General features: G+C 37.0%; 1 protein-coding gene across 3 annotated transcripts in view; it reads right to left on the reverse strand.

The window, feature by feature from the left end:
- The window catches only part of LOC100619241 (cation channel sperm-associated auxiliary subunit beta-like), a 249,570-nt gene that overhangs the window by 203,092 nt on the left and 29,365 nt on the right, over positions 1 to 17,113 (reverse strand). For all 3 annotated transcript variants that reach the window (XM_016427568.2, XM_016427569.2, XM_007473197.3), the window contains exons 6-8: positions 4,650 to 4,743; positions 4,023 to 4,138; positions 155 to 187 (exon numbers count right to left, since the gene is read on the reverse strand). In XM_016427568.2, the coding sequence (XP_016283054.2) occupies positions 155 to 187; positions 4,023 to 4,138; positions 4,650 to 4,692 (192 nt within the window). In that variant the 5' untranslated portion in view covers positions 4,693 to 4,743. The remainder of the gene's footprint in view (positions 1 to 154; positions 188 to 4,022; positions 4,139 to 4,649; positions 4,744 to 17,113) is intronic.

The raw sequence follows: 17,113 nt of genomic DNA on the forward strand, positions 1-17,113 counted from the left end.
GATCCCTAATCTTACAGATAACCCTTTATACTTAATACATGCTTGTATCTTCTGGCTCTGATTTTTTTTTCCTTTTTAAAATTGAATTTTCAAATGTAGTATTTTCCCCTACCCAGATTCCATTTTCCAGAACCAGGAATTTATGCCATCTTACCATGTCAAAACCACAGAATTTTATTCTTGTGAACTAGAAGAGAAAAAAAAAGATAATAATACAAATATGACTGTGAAAGGATATGTTTTAAGTAAAAATTAATTAGGAGGCTTATTACAATATTTATAAATATTTATTAGTAAAAAGAGAGAGCTAGATAGAGGGAGAGAGAGCTCAGCTTTTCTAACTTTTAAGGATAGATCTGATTCTCCATTTAGCTGGCTCAGGCCACCCCTTGCTAGAGATGCCTTTATTAGAGAAGGAAGCCAAGGAGAGCAAAACTCCAGAGATCCTTTCATTCAAAGGTAGAAGCAAAAAGACCACTCTGCTTCCCGAGCTCCTCTCTCCAAGACCATGTTGCATTGGCTTTGCCATGCAGACACTCTGGATGTTGACAGGGAAGGCAGTAGTCCATCTGTCAGACAAGTCACGTGACTCTGTGACTTCTACGTCTTGACACTATTGTGCAGGATCCGAGTCCCCTAAATAAATTATTTCACACACATACAATGAGACAAAGTTGTTTTAAATTAAAATGTATGATCTACCTGGCAATTGAGACTTTCCAGACATTGGAGTTGGCTTCCAACATAGCTTACAGAATTTCACTTTCTTCTAATTCTACTCCATTACCTTTGAGGTTCAGTCAGGGAAATTATTGGAAATTTTCTCTACTGAGTATCCCTCAGGGAATCTTTCTCCTTCCCAGCTCTCTTCTATTATAGCACTTTATTGACTCCCTCCACTACCCATTCTTCTTCTCCAATTCTTGGGATGTATTCACAATTACTCCAGATGCCATATTTTCTAACTCTGATATCACAAGTTCTTTTTTGTTTCCCTCCATCCTCCTCATGAGAAATATTTAAGTAACACCACCAAAAGGACCACAGAATCTGCAAAAGAAGGGACCTCAAAGGCCACCTGAGTAAATAAGTAAATAGCTAAGACCCCATTTCCCCACCTCAGTAACAATGACAACAAACATTCTCAACAAATAATTACCAAGCCTCTAAATTGAAAACACCCTGAATTGGAATCTTACTGTTCTGTCTGTTCCGCTTTAGAGTAATTTTGACTGATCTTCCTTCCTTCCTTTCCTTCCTTCCTTCCTTCCTTCCTTCCTTCCTTCCTTCCTTCCTTCCTTCCTTCCTTCCTTCCTTCCTTCCTTCCTTCCTTCCTTCCTTCCTTCCTTCCTTCCTCCCTCCCTCCCTCCCCCTTCCTTCCTCTCTCCCTTCCTCTCTCCCTTCCTCCCTCCCTTTCCCTCCCTCCCTCTCTCCCTCCTTACTTCTTTCCCTCCCTTCCCTCCTTCCCTCCCTTCCTTCCTTCCTTCCTTCCTTCCTTCCTTCCTTCCTTCCTTCCTTCCTTCCTTTCTTCCTTCCCTCCCTCCCTCCCTTCCTTCCTTCCTTCCTTTCCTGCCTTCCTTCCTTTCCTCCCTCCCTCCCTCCCTTCCTTCCTCTCTCCCTTCCTCCCTCCCTTTTTCCCTCCCTCTCTCCCTCCCTCCCTCTCTCTCCCTCCCTACTTCTTTCCCTCCCTCCCTTCCCTCTTTCCCTCCCTTCCTTACTTCTTCCCTCCCTTCCTTCCTTCTTCCCTCCCTTCCTTCCTTCCTCCCTCCCTCCCTTCCTTCCTTCCTTCCTCTTTCTTTCTCATTCTTTCTTTCTTTCTTTCTTTCTTCCTTCCTTCTTTCCTTCCTTCCTTCCTTCCTTCCTTTCTTCCTTCCTTCCTCTTTCTTTCTTTCTTTCTTTCTCTTTCTTTCTTTCTTTCTTTCTTTCTTTCTTTCTTTCTTTCTTTCTTTCTTTCTTTCTTTCTTTCTTTCTTTCTTTCTTCTTCCTTCCTTCCTTCCTTCCTTTCTTTCTTTCTTTATTTTTTTTCCTTCTTTTTTTGGTCATTTGTAACTTTTCCCCATATTTCTAGTTTCTGGAACCAAGGAGATTTCATCTACTTCCCCTTTCATATGACAAGTCTTAAAATCTTTGCAGTTAGCAATCACTTACCCCCCATAGACTTCTCTTTTCCAAGCTAGTCATCTCGGTATGCCTCAAATAGTCTCTGCCATGACATTATCCCTGAATTTTCCCCCCTTACTCCCTTATTCCTAACTCCTTGTAGGGCTCAAATTTGTATCTTGAAATAATCCTTAACCTTTGAGTAAACATCTGTAAAGGCATACAGAAATTTCTGTTTTTATGAAGAGTCAGACTAGACTATGAAAATAAAACTGGTATTCCTCATGAGTCTACCAGAACAAAACCACCAGAGGTTTGGAATTAAAGTATTAAAAATTCTACCTGTGTTGGAGATCTTAACCTTTTATGTATGCATGCTTTACTTTTTTTTAAATTTTTGTTAGTATTCTCTGCTTTTACATCACCTACATTTCCTAATATAGCCTTCTCCCTATCTCTTTCAGTGTTATCTCAATTTAAAAAAGGGGTTGGGGGGGTAAAGTTCAGTAAAGCTAATTTATTTGTCAAGTTCACATGTAATACTCAATAGCATCTACATCTCTATAAAGACGAACTGGGAGATCCTTCTCATAATTTTTTTTTTTACTTTGGGGCCAAATTTTATCATTATAATTTCACTGGCAATAGCTTTGATTATTTTATTATTTTTCCCTCCTTTTTTTTAGTAGTCGTTGTGTATGTTGTTTTCCAGATGTGACTTTCTTCCCCTTCATTCAGTTTATGCAGACATTCCCAGGCTTCCCTCTGTTCATATTCATCATTTCATATAGCACAACAAATATTCCACTATATTCGTGTGCCACCATGGACACATAATTTGTTTCTCTTGTCCCAGGAGGAGTCCTTTAGTACTGGCTTCATTGGGGAATCTATATCTTGTAGTGAGGTCCTGGGCTCAAAGAGTACAGATATTTCTGCCACTATGTACATTTCTAAATTGCTTTCTAGAATGGCTAAGCTATTGCAAAATGCCTTTCCATAATGACCCCAACACTCACTCTTCTCATCTTTTTTTTCATTTTTGTCAGTTTTCCATTTGTAGTTTTGATTGGGTAGGAACATTTTTTTTTAAACCTTACCTTCAGTCTTAGAGTCAATCCTGTGTATTGGTTCCAAAGCAGAAGAGTGGTAAGGGCTAGGCAATGGGGCTTAAGTGACTTGCCCAGGGTCACACAGCTGAGAAGTGTCTGAGGCTAGATTTGAACCTAGAACCTCCCATCTCTAGGCCTGGTTCTCAATCCACTTAGCCATTCAACTGCCCCCAGAAACATTTTCTAAAGAACAGAATCAGCATTACTTTCATCAACTAAACTGACTCCATCCACAAAAATAGAAATTTCTATATGCCTTCATAGATTTTTCTCCTGAGGCCTCCATTTTGTAGAAGGGTTCAAATTGGTCTTCATTCTCTTTTCTTGGTTCTTGGTTTTTGTACTTCTAAACTATGAATCTACCTTGGAGCTTTCCTTAACCTGGAACGTCCTTTAGCACCTGGGTCTCTTTACCCTGTAAGATCTAATTACTCTTAGGGCTTTCTCAACCTGCTATATTCCTCTAAAAGGTCTATTCTGTTCTCTCATTACTGAGTTCTTCCTATGTCCTCCATTTTGTAGAGCAGTCCAAATAGACTTCATTCCCTTCATTCCCTTTCCCAGCCCTGATCCTGGCTATCAGACTTCAAACTGTGAAACTTCATTTGAAATGTAAGCTGCTTGAGGACTCAACCTTTCATTTTACTTGTGTGTATAACCCCAGCACTTACCCTAGTGTTCAGGACTCAGAAACCGTTTAATACATTTGTATTTCTTTCCTTTGTCCTTTGCTTCCTTCTCAGGGTCTAAGAGGCACCACCTAACACATTCATCCTCCCTGATGGATGGCGGCAGGGATGAAATACATACCGATAAATGATCCTTTGGATAACGAAGATCCTCACTTACATAAAGCCCCATTGATGTGAGGATCACTAAGAAATGATTTGTTAAAATCATTTCCACAATTGTGGAAGCTACACAGTCTAAAGAAGGAAAAATAGTAAGAGATCAGTATAAGTTCACATAAATTGAAAGCACACTCTCAAGAATAAGGTTCAATAGAATTCATTTTCATATAGTTTTGCTTTCTCTTCCTGAGGTAGATGACACATTATATTAAATATTAAATTATATTGGCACATTGCAATCCTGAGAATTAAAGACTCTTGCTTCCTAATGCTAATTTGAATAGTTTGTTATTGAACCTTTAGGGAGCTATAATGTCTCTGGTTTTTTCTTTCCTGTTTGTTTGTTGTTTTTCCATTGGGAACCTTATAGAGCATTAACCTACACAAATATGAGATTTCATAATCCTTCAGATTCCAAATTAATTGACTCTCAGAGCTAAATTAGAACTTAGAAAACAATTCCATTCAAACTTATTTTACAATGAGGAAACTAGCCTCAGAAGAAGGAAAAGACTTGCCCAAGGTATTATCAAGAAGTGGGTATAGAAGTGCTGCCACCCATGAAGTCTTTGGCCAAAAAAGTTACCTTCATCCAGGTCAGTGCAGATATTCTCTGCACATTGTACCATCTGGTATCATTTTCATGCCAAAATCCAGAAGAGTCACACCTATGTAAACACCTGAAAAAGGAAATACAAGAGAAAGCTTTAAAATAGAATAAACAAAATTGAGGCAGGTAGGTGGTACACTGATAAAGTGCCAGCCCTGGAATTGGGAGAATTTAAGTTTCAAATATAGCCTCAGTCATTTCCTAGTGTGGGAAGGGAATTCCCCTCTCCATTATGTCTCTTTGTTTGACATCATCAACCAGAGACCTGAAGATCCTTTACCACTGAGATGCAGAAAGTATAAGACTAACCTTCAAAGAAAGGAAGTTGAAACCATGAGACAGGAAATTGATTCCACAGGCACAGCTCCTCCCCCCTGGTATTGGAATGTGACCTGGGAGAGCTAGTGGGTGGAGAAACTGCTTGTAAGGTAAGACCATGGCACTGCACTCTCTGTCTCTGTCTCTCTTTCTGTCTCTCTGTCTCTCTCTCTCTCTTAGCTCTATGGTTGTGAAGAAAGTGTTTATAAAGAAAAGAGTGCTATAGAAATGTGAGCTTCTCTTATATTCTTCTCAGTCTTAACCAGAAATTCAATCAAGAATTCTTCCAGAGGTTATGCAGTATATCTAACCAGTTAAAATAATGCATTTTTCCAGTTCACAAGGGATATGATAAAGATGAAGAGCCCCATAAAAGTTTTGCCCACTAATTTTAGCCATTTATAGCTCTTTTTCTTGTTTTGTTTTATTTATTATTATTTTTTTTTGCTGTTGTTTATTTCATTAGTGATGCTTGTTTGACTCCATTTCACATTCACTCTTTGTGACTCCAGTTGGGATTTTCTTGGTAAATATACTGCAATGGTTTGCCATTTCCTTCTCCAGCTCCTTGTTCAGATAAGGAACTGAGATAAACATTGTTAAGAGACTTACCCATGTCACATAGCTAGTGTAATAGTTAAAATTAAATCATGAGGCTGCTAGTAGCTTTAGTAGCTTTATTATATCAAAGTTGTGATAGTAAAGAGGGGGAAATGTAGGAAAGAGGTAAAGAGTTGCTTAGCTTAATACCTATTTGCTGAGAGAGAGGGGGGGGGAGAGAGAGAGAGAGAGAGAGAGAGAGAGAGAGAGAGAGAGAGAGAGAGAGAGAGAGAGAGAGAGAGAGAGAGAGAGAGAGAGAGAGGAGAGAGGGAGAGAGAGAGAGAGAGAGAGAGAGAGAGAGAGAGGGAGAGAGAGAGAGAGAGAGAGAGAGAGAGAGAGAGAGAGAGAGAGAGAGAGAGAGAGAGAGAGAGAGAGAGAGAGAGAGGGAGAGAGGGAGAGAGAGAGAGAGAGAGAGTTTGTATGTTTCCCCCATTTGCCTGTGAAATCCTCTCCTCTAGGGAGGGTCTATTTTTTGCCTTTCTTTGAATCCCCAGGCTTAGTACAATACCTGGCACATAGTAGAATCTGTAATGGCGAGCCTATGACACTCATGTCAGCATTAACACATTTTCGATGACAGGTGGTCACATGCAAGCTTAGTGCCCATCGGGGCCTGGGAGCCACCCGGGAGCTGTCCTCCTGCAGCCTTAGCCATGGCCATGGTCATGCCCCAGCCTGGAGGGGGAGGAGGGCTGCCCCTTGCTCTGGCCATGGGGGCAGGGGGCATGGACTGGGGGGCAAGTGGAAGGCGGGGCTGGGGCTGGGGCACGTGGGTGGGTTCCTGTGGTAGGGGCCACGCCAGGGGAAGACTGGGCAGGGCTCTGGCCAACATGCAAAGACCAACATGCAAAGCTAATTTTTAGCACCTTGAAAACTACAGCAATGGCTTTTATTCACAATTTTTCCCTCTGTGTACATTTGTGAGACTTGATTCTCAGTGTTAAATAATATCAAAACCAACAAAATAAACAGATTGATGGATGAAGTTAGTAGCGCTTGCTTGGGCTTGAAGTGTACAAAATATCAACCTTCAATTGAAGATTGAGCCAATGAAATTAAGCAACAAAAGTCAATAACAGGCAGGTTAGTTAAAGAATTCCCCTCCCCCTCACTTATCTTAGTTCATGGCCCCACACACAAGTTAAATAATATCAAAACCAACAAAAGAAACTGATTGACAGATGAACAAAGAAGTCACTAAGCAGGTAAGTTAAGTAATTATTTTTTGGTTTATTAAATACAGTCGTATATTACAATTATACATTTTTGTTATTTAAACTATAAATATCATGAAATTGTATTGTTTTTTTTTCTCAACGTGACACACCACCCAAGTTATGCTCTTTTTTTTGGCAAATTTTGACACACCAAGTTCAAAAGGTTGCCCATCACTGTAGTAGATGATTAATGTGAGTTTATTGACTGAAAAGATAAAGGAATAAACAGGCAAGAAATAGACCCTTCTGCTAGTTGTGATAATATCTTCTCAGTAGCATAGATCAAAAAAAGTATTTTCTTCGAACTCTCTACCAGGCATTGAGCCATTCCAATTTCAGAACTACTGTTTCATCAGTTTTACTTTAAGATAAATCTCCAAAGACAATAATGTATTTTGATTTTTCCTTTCTCTTTAAAATGTTTATTAACATTTTAAATGTTAATTAATAATAATTAATAATAATATTTAATATTAATATTAATTATTTGTTAATTAATATGTTGTTTTATGTTAATTAATGTTAATTTTTTAAAAAGAACAAATTAGCTCCAAAAGTAATAAGATTGTGCTTGTCTGATTTATTCTACATGCAGTCTTTTCCATTTATTTTTGTGACATGTCAATAGTTAACAAATTTCTAATGGGTTTGGGGATATTTATAATTACTTTGGAATATCAAGATTATGAAATGGTGATATACACCTGAAAAAAAACTTTGCAATGTTCGAGGCCAAAAAGTAAATATGCTGTGAACAATGCCCATTCTTTCCTCTATCTTATCAAAGTTCCATCCTGTTATATTCCAAAAGATTGACAATGTATTTGTTGGACTGGGTAGAAATTTTCCATATCACCTAATCCTAAAAGATTCCCCTCCCCTTTTTCTTGACACACCAAATAAGCCTGTACATCTCTTGTAGGGGTCCTTGGGTCTATCCAACTACACACACACACACACACACACACACACACACACATATACACACATACACAAATATGCACAAAAATGTTTTTTAATTCTCTCAATGGAAATAAACATCTTTGCTCTAGAGCTATATGCCTGATTGGTTTATTAGTGCAATGTAAATTTGCTGGTTTGCTTTTTAAGGTTGACAGTAATGGTTGCAGTTTATAAGATGAGAAAGAAGATGCCTCTCTTTCCTTTCAGGATCCAGCTGAGATATAGTACCTTAAAAGGCCTTTGCCTCAACTCAGTCTAGGCTATCCTGAAGACAGCAGTAAATGATTTGTCCCTTCTCCAATTTTGAGGGCTAAAGCTCTAATTTTGTTTTCCTGGTTGAATAGTTTGTTTCTTTTAAGAGAATTAATTTTTGGTGTCACAACTAAAGAGAGGACTTTGTTGGGGAGAGTTCTTAATTTAATTGCTTTTGTCAATCCCTTTTGTCATGGGGAATTTGGTTATCAATAGGAAGCCACCAAAGGAACATAGGGGCCTTTACAAAGAATATCATTTAGGAGGTGTCAGGAAAACGTCATTATTTTTTCTATATAAGAATCCTTAATTATAGCTTTAATGATGGGAAATAAAATTAATACCTGTAATTATTGGTCACAAAAGGGAAATCTTTGATCAGAAGGAATGAAATTGCTTTAAAAATAGCTGGCTTTAAAATAAAAATTAAGTTTCTGAATTGAAAAAAAAAACTTAAAAAAAAACCCTTACCTTCTGTTTTAGAATCAATAAGATAGTGTATTGCATCCAAGGCAGAAAAGCAGTAAAGGCTAGGCAATGAGAGTTAAGTGACTTGCCCCAGGTCACACAGCTAAGAAGTGTCTGAGGGCAGATTTGAACCCAGGACCTCCTGTCTCTAGGTGAGGCTCCTAGTACACTGAGCATTTCAGTTGCCCCCATGAATTGAAAAAAATTTTAAGTGATCCCAAAATTAAAAAAAAAAACCTGCATTGTTTATTTGGGTCCAAAGTTTCAAGTAAAGGGACTGACTGCCCCTTTTTGACTGGTGTGACAGTAGAGATCATGAAAAAATACACACCTGTATTCTCATTCCTCTTCTACCAAAACTCTCAGGGCAAATATCTAGGGAAGACTGTTTTGACCACAGCCTCTCTCCTCTCATCAAGGTGGTCCACCTCTTCATCCCTCATCCTTCCCCAGAAAGGGCTGTTATAGTAATGGGATCTACAAAACCATTCTTTCAGTACTCCTTGCAGTTTCTAGCTTGTTCTAGCTGTGCCTCTGTATGTAGGTTTATTTCAGATTGTGGAAATAGCCAGTGAATTTTCTTTCTAAGAAATAGTAAGTCAGACTTGGGATAGTGTCAATGGTTTCAAATCTGTCTTTGTAAATCTGTGTTTTGGTCTTTCTGTGTCTGCAAGCTAGAATTTTAGGAAGAAAACCTCTGTGTTTTATGATCTATTTGTCAAAGTTTTTCTCTCATTCCCTCCTTACATTCTTGAATGTTAAAGATGTTTGGAAGGCAGGAGAGAACAAGAGTGACGAGTGGTTCAAAAGAACTCGTGTGAAGCCTCCTTTAAAAGATTTTCATAAAATTGGAGGTATTGGGTAGTGAGTTTTTAGTGGATATTCCTTAAGCTTTAAATTAAAAGAATCAATTTAATAGAAGAAATAAAGACTATGCCTCAGAATGCTAGATTTATTTTTTTTTAACAATTGAGAAAGTAAGGGCATTCCTTTGATTAAGCAGAGTGAACCTGGCAGAAATATTTTTAAAAAGCTGCTGTAAATTGCAGATTAAAATGGAAGGTAAATAAGTTATTAGGCCACTTAATCGAAACATTTTCCAAACTTTAAAGTGAAGTACAAATTACTCCTACATTAATCAGAAATTCTACTATAAATTATATTACTATTATGTACTTAAATTCTTAAGAATTGTTTTTGTCTCCTTCCATAAAAGAAGTTTGTGTAAGTAAATAGAACTATTTGTGATGTTTACTTAGGAAATTCTTTCTGTTATTCCCTTGATAGATTTTTAGAACTCAACTATTCTTTAAAGGAATTTTATATATGTTAAAAAGCATCTTAAAGTAAATAGTGGAATTGGTCATAATTCAAAAGTTAATAATTATATGCTAATATTATAAGGAAACTAGTAATGTAAATATTGGTAGATCTATCCATTAATTTGAAATATTAGAATAAATATTATTTTTTTAAATCCTTACCTTCCACCTTGGAATAAATACTGTGTATTGGTTCCAAGGCAGAAAATCAATAAGGGTTAGGCAATGGGGTTTAAGTGACTTACCCAGGGTCACACAACTAGGAAGTATCTGAAGCTAGATCTGAACCCAAGACCTCCTGTCTGTAGGCCTGATTCTCAATCCACTGAGCCACCCAGCTGCCCCCTAAAATAAATATTATTGAAAGAATAATTTTTGATAGGAAATTTTTACCTTTGGGAAGTGGAGAATTTTATGTGTTTGTTTATTTTAAAACCTTACCTTCCATCTTGGAATCAATACTGTGTATTGGTTCCAAGGCAGAAGAGTGGTAAGGGCTAGGCAGTGGGGGTTAAGTGACTTGCCCAGGGTCACACAGCTGGGAAGTGTCTGAGGTCAGATTTGAACCTAGGACTTCCTGTCTCTAGGCCTGCCTCTCAATCCACTGAGCTACCCAGCTGCCCCCTATGTGTTTATTTTATTGGGAACAATAGCACCAAAATTTGCATTTTGATTTGAAGGTAATATATATAGAAAATATAGTGAGTTAGGCCTGCCCTGAAAGCATGAGATCTTTGTTAAAATCAGATATAAACAAAATGTAATTATGTGCCCTGAAAAAATGGACTAATTGTATAAATTAAAATTTAATATGTCATTGTCACTTTGGCAATTACGGGTTTTTTAACACAGAACCTAGTTGACAGTGATGGGCAACCTTTTGAGCTTGGGGTGTCAGAATTCGCAAAAAAAAAAATGAGTTTCACTTAGGTGGTGTGTCACTCTCCTTCTTGGCATGTGGCCCCATACTTCTCTGTATGAGGCCGCATGTGGCCACGTGTCATCAAAAATGACTACACGTGTCAGTGCTGACATGCATGTCATAGGTTCACCACCACGGAGATATTGGTAAGCCTTGCATATTTGTTTTGTAGTTTATTGATTAGATATGTAAAAGTCTTATACTAGATAATTCTGTAGGAACTTTTCAATATGATTGGTATAAATGAATTTACAACAAAAAGGAATTTTGTTAATTATGTGATCTTAGAAAAGTTATTTCATATTACCAAATTGTACTATGTATAAAATTAATGCCTGACATGAATTTGATAGACTCTCTATTGGAACTTGTGTTTAAATGGTAAGTTCTTTTAAAATCTGGATTCCTTTGGGTCATTGATCACACTGTTAGAGCTTTAAATGCTAAAGGAATATGTCATTTGAAACTATATGGCAAAGAAATGGATAGTACTATTTTTACTGTGGAATTGTTGGGATTCTTAGAGATCTCTGTCCCAAGAAATCTTGCATTTAATTGGGTATAATTCAAAAGTAAAAATAATTATTAGTGAAGCAAAATTTATTTGAATTATAATGATGAAATAAAATAGAAGAAGGTAGGAGAAATGCCCAATATGAATATGAAGTGAATATGAAATATGGGATTGAATATGAAAGAACACGAAAAAAAGTTTGTTAAGGGATTTTAATTAAAATCCATTTAAAGGAGCTTTTAGTTAAAACCCCTTGAGGAAAATGTAATATATTTAGACTTTTTTTTTAAACCCTTACCTTTCCTCTTGGAATCAATATTGTATATTGGTTCCAAGACAGTAGAGTGGCAATTGGGGGTTAAGTGACTTGCCCAGGGTCACACAGGTAGGAAGTGTCCAAGGCCAGATTTAAACCCAGGAGCTCCCAACTCTGGTCCTGGCTCTCAATCCACTGAACCACCTAACCCCTCCCTCTCCCCCTATAAATTCTAAATAAGAAGAAATATGAGAAGTTAAAGGTAGAGAGTTGTAATCTGCTTCTGCTCTAATTCATTGGCTTGAGGATTAAAAGTTTGAATGTTTTATAAAGACTAAACTAAGTTTTAAACTAAGGTTAATTTGTAAACAGACCCATTTTGTGATGATTAATTGCTTTAAAAACTCCCTTGTTTCCACACTACAGAGAGAAACTTTTCAGGGCAAAAGAGGGGCAAAGTTCAAGGCCTCCTAAGAATTCCTAGATTCATAAATTGTAATAGTATGGTGAAAATCTTATAAGTTAGGATCATTATTGAATGATAAGACTTAGTAAGGACTGGAAAAATATTGGAAAAAGAGAAAAGAAAAATTGCTAACCACTGTGTAGGAAAGGTAAAAGGAAAAAAATCTCACAGAATTCCTTTATGTTTAAGTTTTCAATTTGTGTGAGCAAGGTCAGCAAGGCTCACCTGGGTTATAGAATTTTTAAACAATGAAATTGGACTACTGAGAATGTACAAGAATACAGAATATGATACAATTCAATACAATACAGAAATGATTTGTCATGATTGATTTTTATGGCAGGATGAGTTAAGAAAAGAGAACTAAGTGAAACCTATTATATGTGTGTGAGTCCTGGTGAACTTTTATTATTTTATTGTTTATTCCATGAGAATAAATTTAATTGTATTCAGCCCTAAGCTGTGGTTAGTGGAGCTTGCCAAGCTCTTGAGACTACAACTCATATCATTTAGAGCTTTGAATTCAGATTTAGCTATCCCATGGAGCAGTAATCCACCATTAGAGAAAAAGTCACCAATTATTCAGACAGAATATAATCCTGAACTGTCACAGGTGGAGATCCTAATCAGGACAGCTAAGGTGTGATCTTTTTGTGTTATTTCCTTTTGGATAGAAATGTTTCTATCTACCTGAGTATTCCTGAATCTGTTTATGAGGTATGTGAAGATTAAATTTAACTCTCCCCGATTGTGAAAATGAAATTAATTAACTTTTTCCTGATTGTGAAGATTAAATTAATTCCCTTGCCCTCTTTTAGATTTCATCACAAAAAGTATAAACACCCTACTTACAGTTGTGGGGAGATCTGCCCATTTTTGAGATCTAATCACCAAAAGTGTAAACATCACATTTAATCATTAAGTGGGGGAGGTCTGTGAACCAAGTGTGCAATAGTGCATCAGAATCAAACTGACTTCCCCCTGGGTAGTCCTAAGCAAAGCTTTAACTGTGATTGGTAGACGTCAAGTTAGGAGAAGGCACAGGAAGTGACGTAAAAGAACATGTCTTTAAAAGGGAGTTATAGCTTCCTGAGTGAGTTCTACTTGGAGTTCAACTTCCTGTGTGAGAGAGTTCTTCATTATTTGGAGTGGAGACTGAAAAAGAATCTGCTGACTGGACCTGAGTCCCTGTTCCTGGTGAGACTGTCCTTGAATCTCTCCCTTTGGACTGACTAGTGGTGAATGAAAATGCTGACTACTTTCCTGGATTTTCTGAAGAGATTAGCCTCAGGAGAGACCCACCTCTTGAGAAAGACATTCCCAGGTCCTCGGCTTTGCAGAGGCCTCTCTGGCTAAGGACTAAGCTCTCCTACCTGTTTTTGACCCAGGGGCCTGGAGTACATTACTTAGTGCTTAGGCTAGATATCTTACCCTATCCTCTTCTCTCTGATTTTCTTACTTCACTCTTTATATAATTTGTAAATAAATTATAAATAAATCTCTTGAGAATAAATTAAATTCCTGGCAACACTATTCTTAAATAATCCAGTCCAATCTTTTATAAAATAACCCCTATTTCCCCTTTACAGGTAAAAGTGTTACTGCATGATTGACTGACATGAACCTAAACAAAGTTAAGGATATGGTGTCCATGTGAGGAATCCCTCTGTACCATTAAAGCTTATGCCTAACAGGACAAGCTCCGATGCTGTTATAATTCTATCCCTGCTTTTCCTTTTTGTAGCACATTTCTATAATCAAAGCAAGTAGTTGATATGAGCACAATCCAAATACATAGATGTATAATCATTCCATATCCCAAATGACTAAAGTAAATTGGTATTTGGACTTGTCATCTGCCTATTAATACATGATCATGTGTAAAATTAAGACCATCTGAATGTGGTCAATAACTGAGCACATTTTAAATTTAGGAAAACATTTGGTATATGCTGTTCTCTATATACAATTTGAAATTACTTACATTAAGTGTATCTGTACCCCAACCCAATTTTTATAATCAGTCTTAATTTGTGTAATCACTGAACTTGAGGGTAGAGAAGTTTATTTGCAAAAAATGCTGTTGCTTACATTTTTTAAATAGAATAACATTTGACCTTCCTAAAAGAATTGGAATGGAAAGCTTTGAAAAAGCAACACATTAGGTAATCCTGAATATTAAATATAAATTATTCTAATAGACATGTAAAAACCCTGAATTTTTACATTTTAACTGATTTGTTATTTGTATATTATTTCATATATTGTTAATAAGATGAGAACCATAAGGTTTTTCGATTTTTTTATTACCTCAGCTAGTTACTAAAGCAAAATTTTCTTAGTTGTATTAATTTGTATTGAGATCTGCTTTGTAAAAGGAGCATATAAGGAATCTCTATAAGTAACCTGGAACCAAAGAAGCAAATCTGTTAGAGAAGTAACCTATCCTAAAATATCCAAGAGAAGATATTTTTAAGATAAAACAACCACATAAGATATCTGAGAACTGAAATGAAATTTGTAGACATTCAGATGGGCTACCAAAATGCAAAAAAACTTAATATTACTTAATATTGATATTTGTTACTATTGTGGCAGAAATTTATTAGTTGAGACATCAAAAATAAAACAAAGATTCCAAGTTAAAAGGATATAGCTTTTTGAGAGAGGGAACTGAAGACCTTGAGCCCTATGAGCAGCCTTCTTATAAAGGAAATTATAGCATAAGCCTCAAATCAGCAGATATGTATAAACTAGGGTTTTACATGAAAGATAGGGGCCACGCAGGAGGAGTCAGCAAAGTGCCTGCAGTATAATTTGTGTGTACCAGATTAATAATTTCACAGCACAGCCATGTGACAATACAGGAAGAGAACAAGATGACTGAGCATTTACAGAAAAGTCAGAAGTTTGAATCAATGGGGGCAATATATGAAGTACTATAGAACAATATCAGAATCATTAGGAATATAGGACTTCACATTCACACTATTTTATATATATATATATATATGATATAAGCATTAAATATGTTTTTGGCTATTGTGTTCTCACAATAGATTATGATAAAAATTATGTCCCACCAAGTTTTTTCTTCTTCTTTGGTCATTGAGGGCAAATTGCCCCACAACCAAAAAAAGGAGGAAAAATGAGGGACGTGTGAAATGTCATGGGTTATTACATTTCTAATGGCTTTTGTGATCTTTACACTTCCTTCAGAAACATCAAGATTATGGAATGGTGATGTATGCTTGAAAGTAATTGTAAAGTTCAGGCCCTGAAAGGTCAGCATTCCCTGAATAGTGTCCATGCTTTCTTCTCTCTTATCAAAGTTGCATCCTGTTAATATATTTCTTGTGCTAGATAAAAATTACATTACTACATTCTAAAATATCCTCCCTCCCCTTCTTCTTGAAATACTACACACAAGCCCGCACCTTTTTCCAGTCCCTTAGGGGGAGCCTTGGATCTCTCTGACTCCCCACTACCTCACATACAGAGATATGTTTTTTTTAATTCTCTCAATGAAAATAAACATCTTTGCTATAGAGCTATATACCTGATTGGTTTATCAGAGCAATGGAAACATTCCTTGCTTGGTTCTAAGGTTGACATTTCAGTTCAATCCTTAAATCATTTTTTAATCACATACTATGTTCAAGGCACAGGGCATGCTGAAAAGCTTCAGTTGCTCTGTAATCCTAACAGGATGAGATCCATTTGCTGAAATGTTAGCCCAAATGATTTAATTAATCGGCTTTTATTAAGCAAGACTGTCTGCCTGGCACTATTCTGGGACCTCAAACAAAATAGAATAATAGTCCCTGCCATCAAGCAGCTTCTATTCTAATGGAAGAGACTATTTGTATGTATATATAGAAAATACCCATAAAACAGGATAACATTGAAAAGGCAAACCCTAGCAATAGGCAAAAGCAGAAAATGCTTCCTACAGAAGGTATACTTGATCTGACTCTTGAAGGAAAGCAGAGATTCTTCAAATCAGAGATGAAGAAAGAGTGAATTCCAGAAAGAAGGAAATAGCTAGCACAAAGAAAGGCCTGAAGGTAAGAGATAAAATGTCCTGTGTGAGAAAGAGTAAGAAATCCAGTACTGCTAAATAGTATATATTAGTATATAGTATATGGTATTAAGAAAGATAAGGAGTCAGGTTTTGAAGAGCTTGAAATGTCAAACAAAGGAATCGCTGTTTTTTTTTTTGTTTGTTTTTTCTAGAGGGAGCTACTGGTAACATGATCAGCACTTCACTTTAGAAACATCACTTCAGTAGCTATGAAAAGGATGAATTGCAATGGGGAGTAAATTTGGTCCAGGAGACAAAGAAGGAAACCATTGCAATAGTCCAGAAAAAAGAGCAAATGAGGGTCAAAATGACAGCTTTCATAGATGTCCTGTTAGTTCCATTCTTTATTCATACTGACCCCTCATTGCTTCTTATAAAATAGCCAAGTGTATCTTCCCACTCTAATTCATCCTTTACAGAAATCCTAAAGTAATATACCCTAAATTTTAGGCCATGTTGGCAAACCTATGGCATGCATACTGGAGGGGGCTGCTCCTTTACCCCTCTCCGCAAGCACCTGAGGACATTTCTCACTTCACCCGCCCCTCTGACCAGCAGCCCAATGGGAACACTTCCTCCCTCCCCTGTCTGGGTAGGGTGAGGGGCTCACATGGGCACGAGGGTTTCAGTTTGAGCACTTGCTCTCTAAAAGGTTAGCCATCACTACTCTAAAACATGTCTGATCAAATCACACACTACCCTCCCACACAATCAGCAGGGTCAATTATAAGTTTTCTAGCTGGCATTTAAAGCCCTTCACAGCCTTGTTCCTTATTTCTCCTCCAGTCTTCTTACTTTCCTCCAGGCATTCTAAGGTCAAATCATATTGATTTACTTGCTGTTCTACACATGGCATTCAATCGCTCATTTCCATGCCTTTGCACTGACTGTTCCCATGCCTGGAGTACTCTCCCTTAGTCTCTTAGAATTAATTACTCATTTCCTTTAAGACTCAACTCAAATGAGAACTTTTCCTGGAAAGCTTTGCCAGTCCCCATAGAGAAAAAGACCCAAGTGAGAGATTCAGTGGAAGTAGAAACAATCATTAGGCAAATGAT

The sequence above is a fragment of the Monodelphis domestica genome, chromosome 1, assembly GCF_027887165.1.
Source record: "Monodelphis domestica isolate mMonDom1 chromosome 1, mMonDom1.pri, whole genome shotgun sequence".
Lineage (NCBI taxonomy): Eukaryota > Metazoa > Chordata > Mammalia > Didelphimorphia > Didelphidae > Monodelphis > Monodelphis domestica.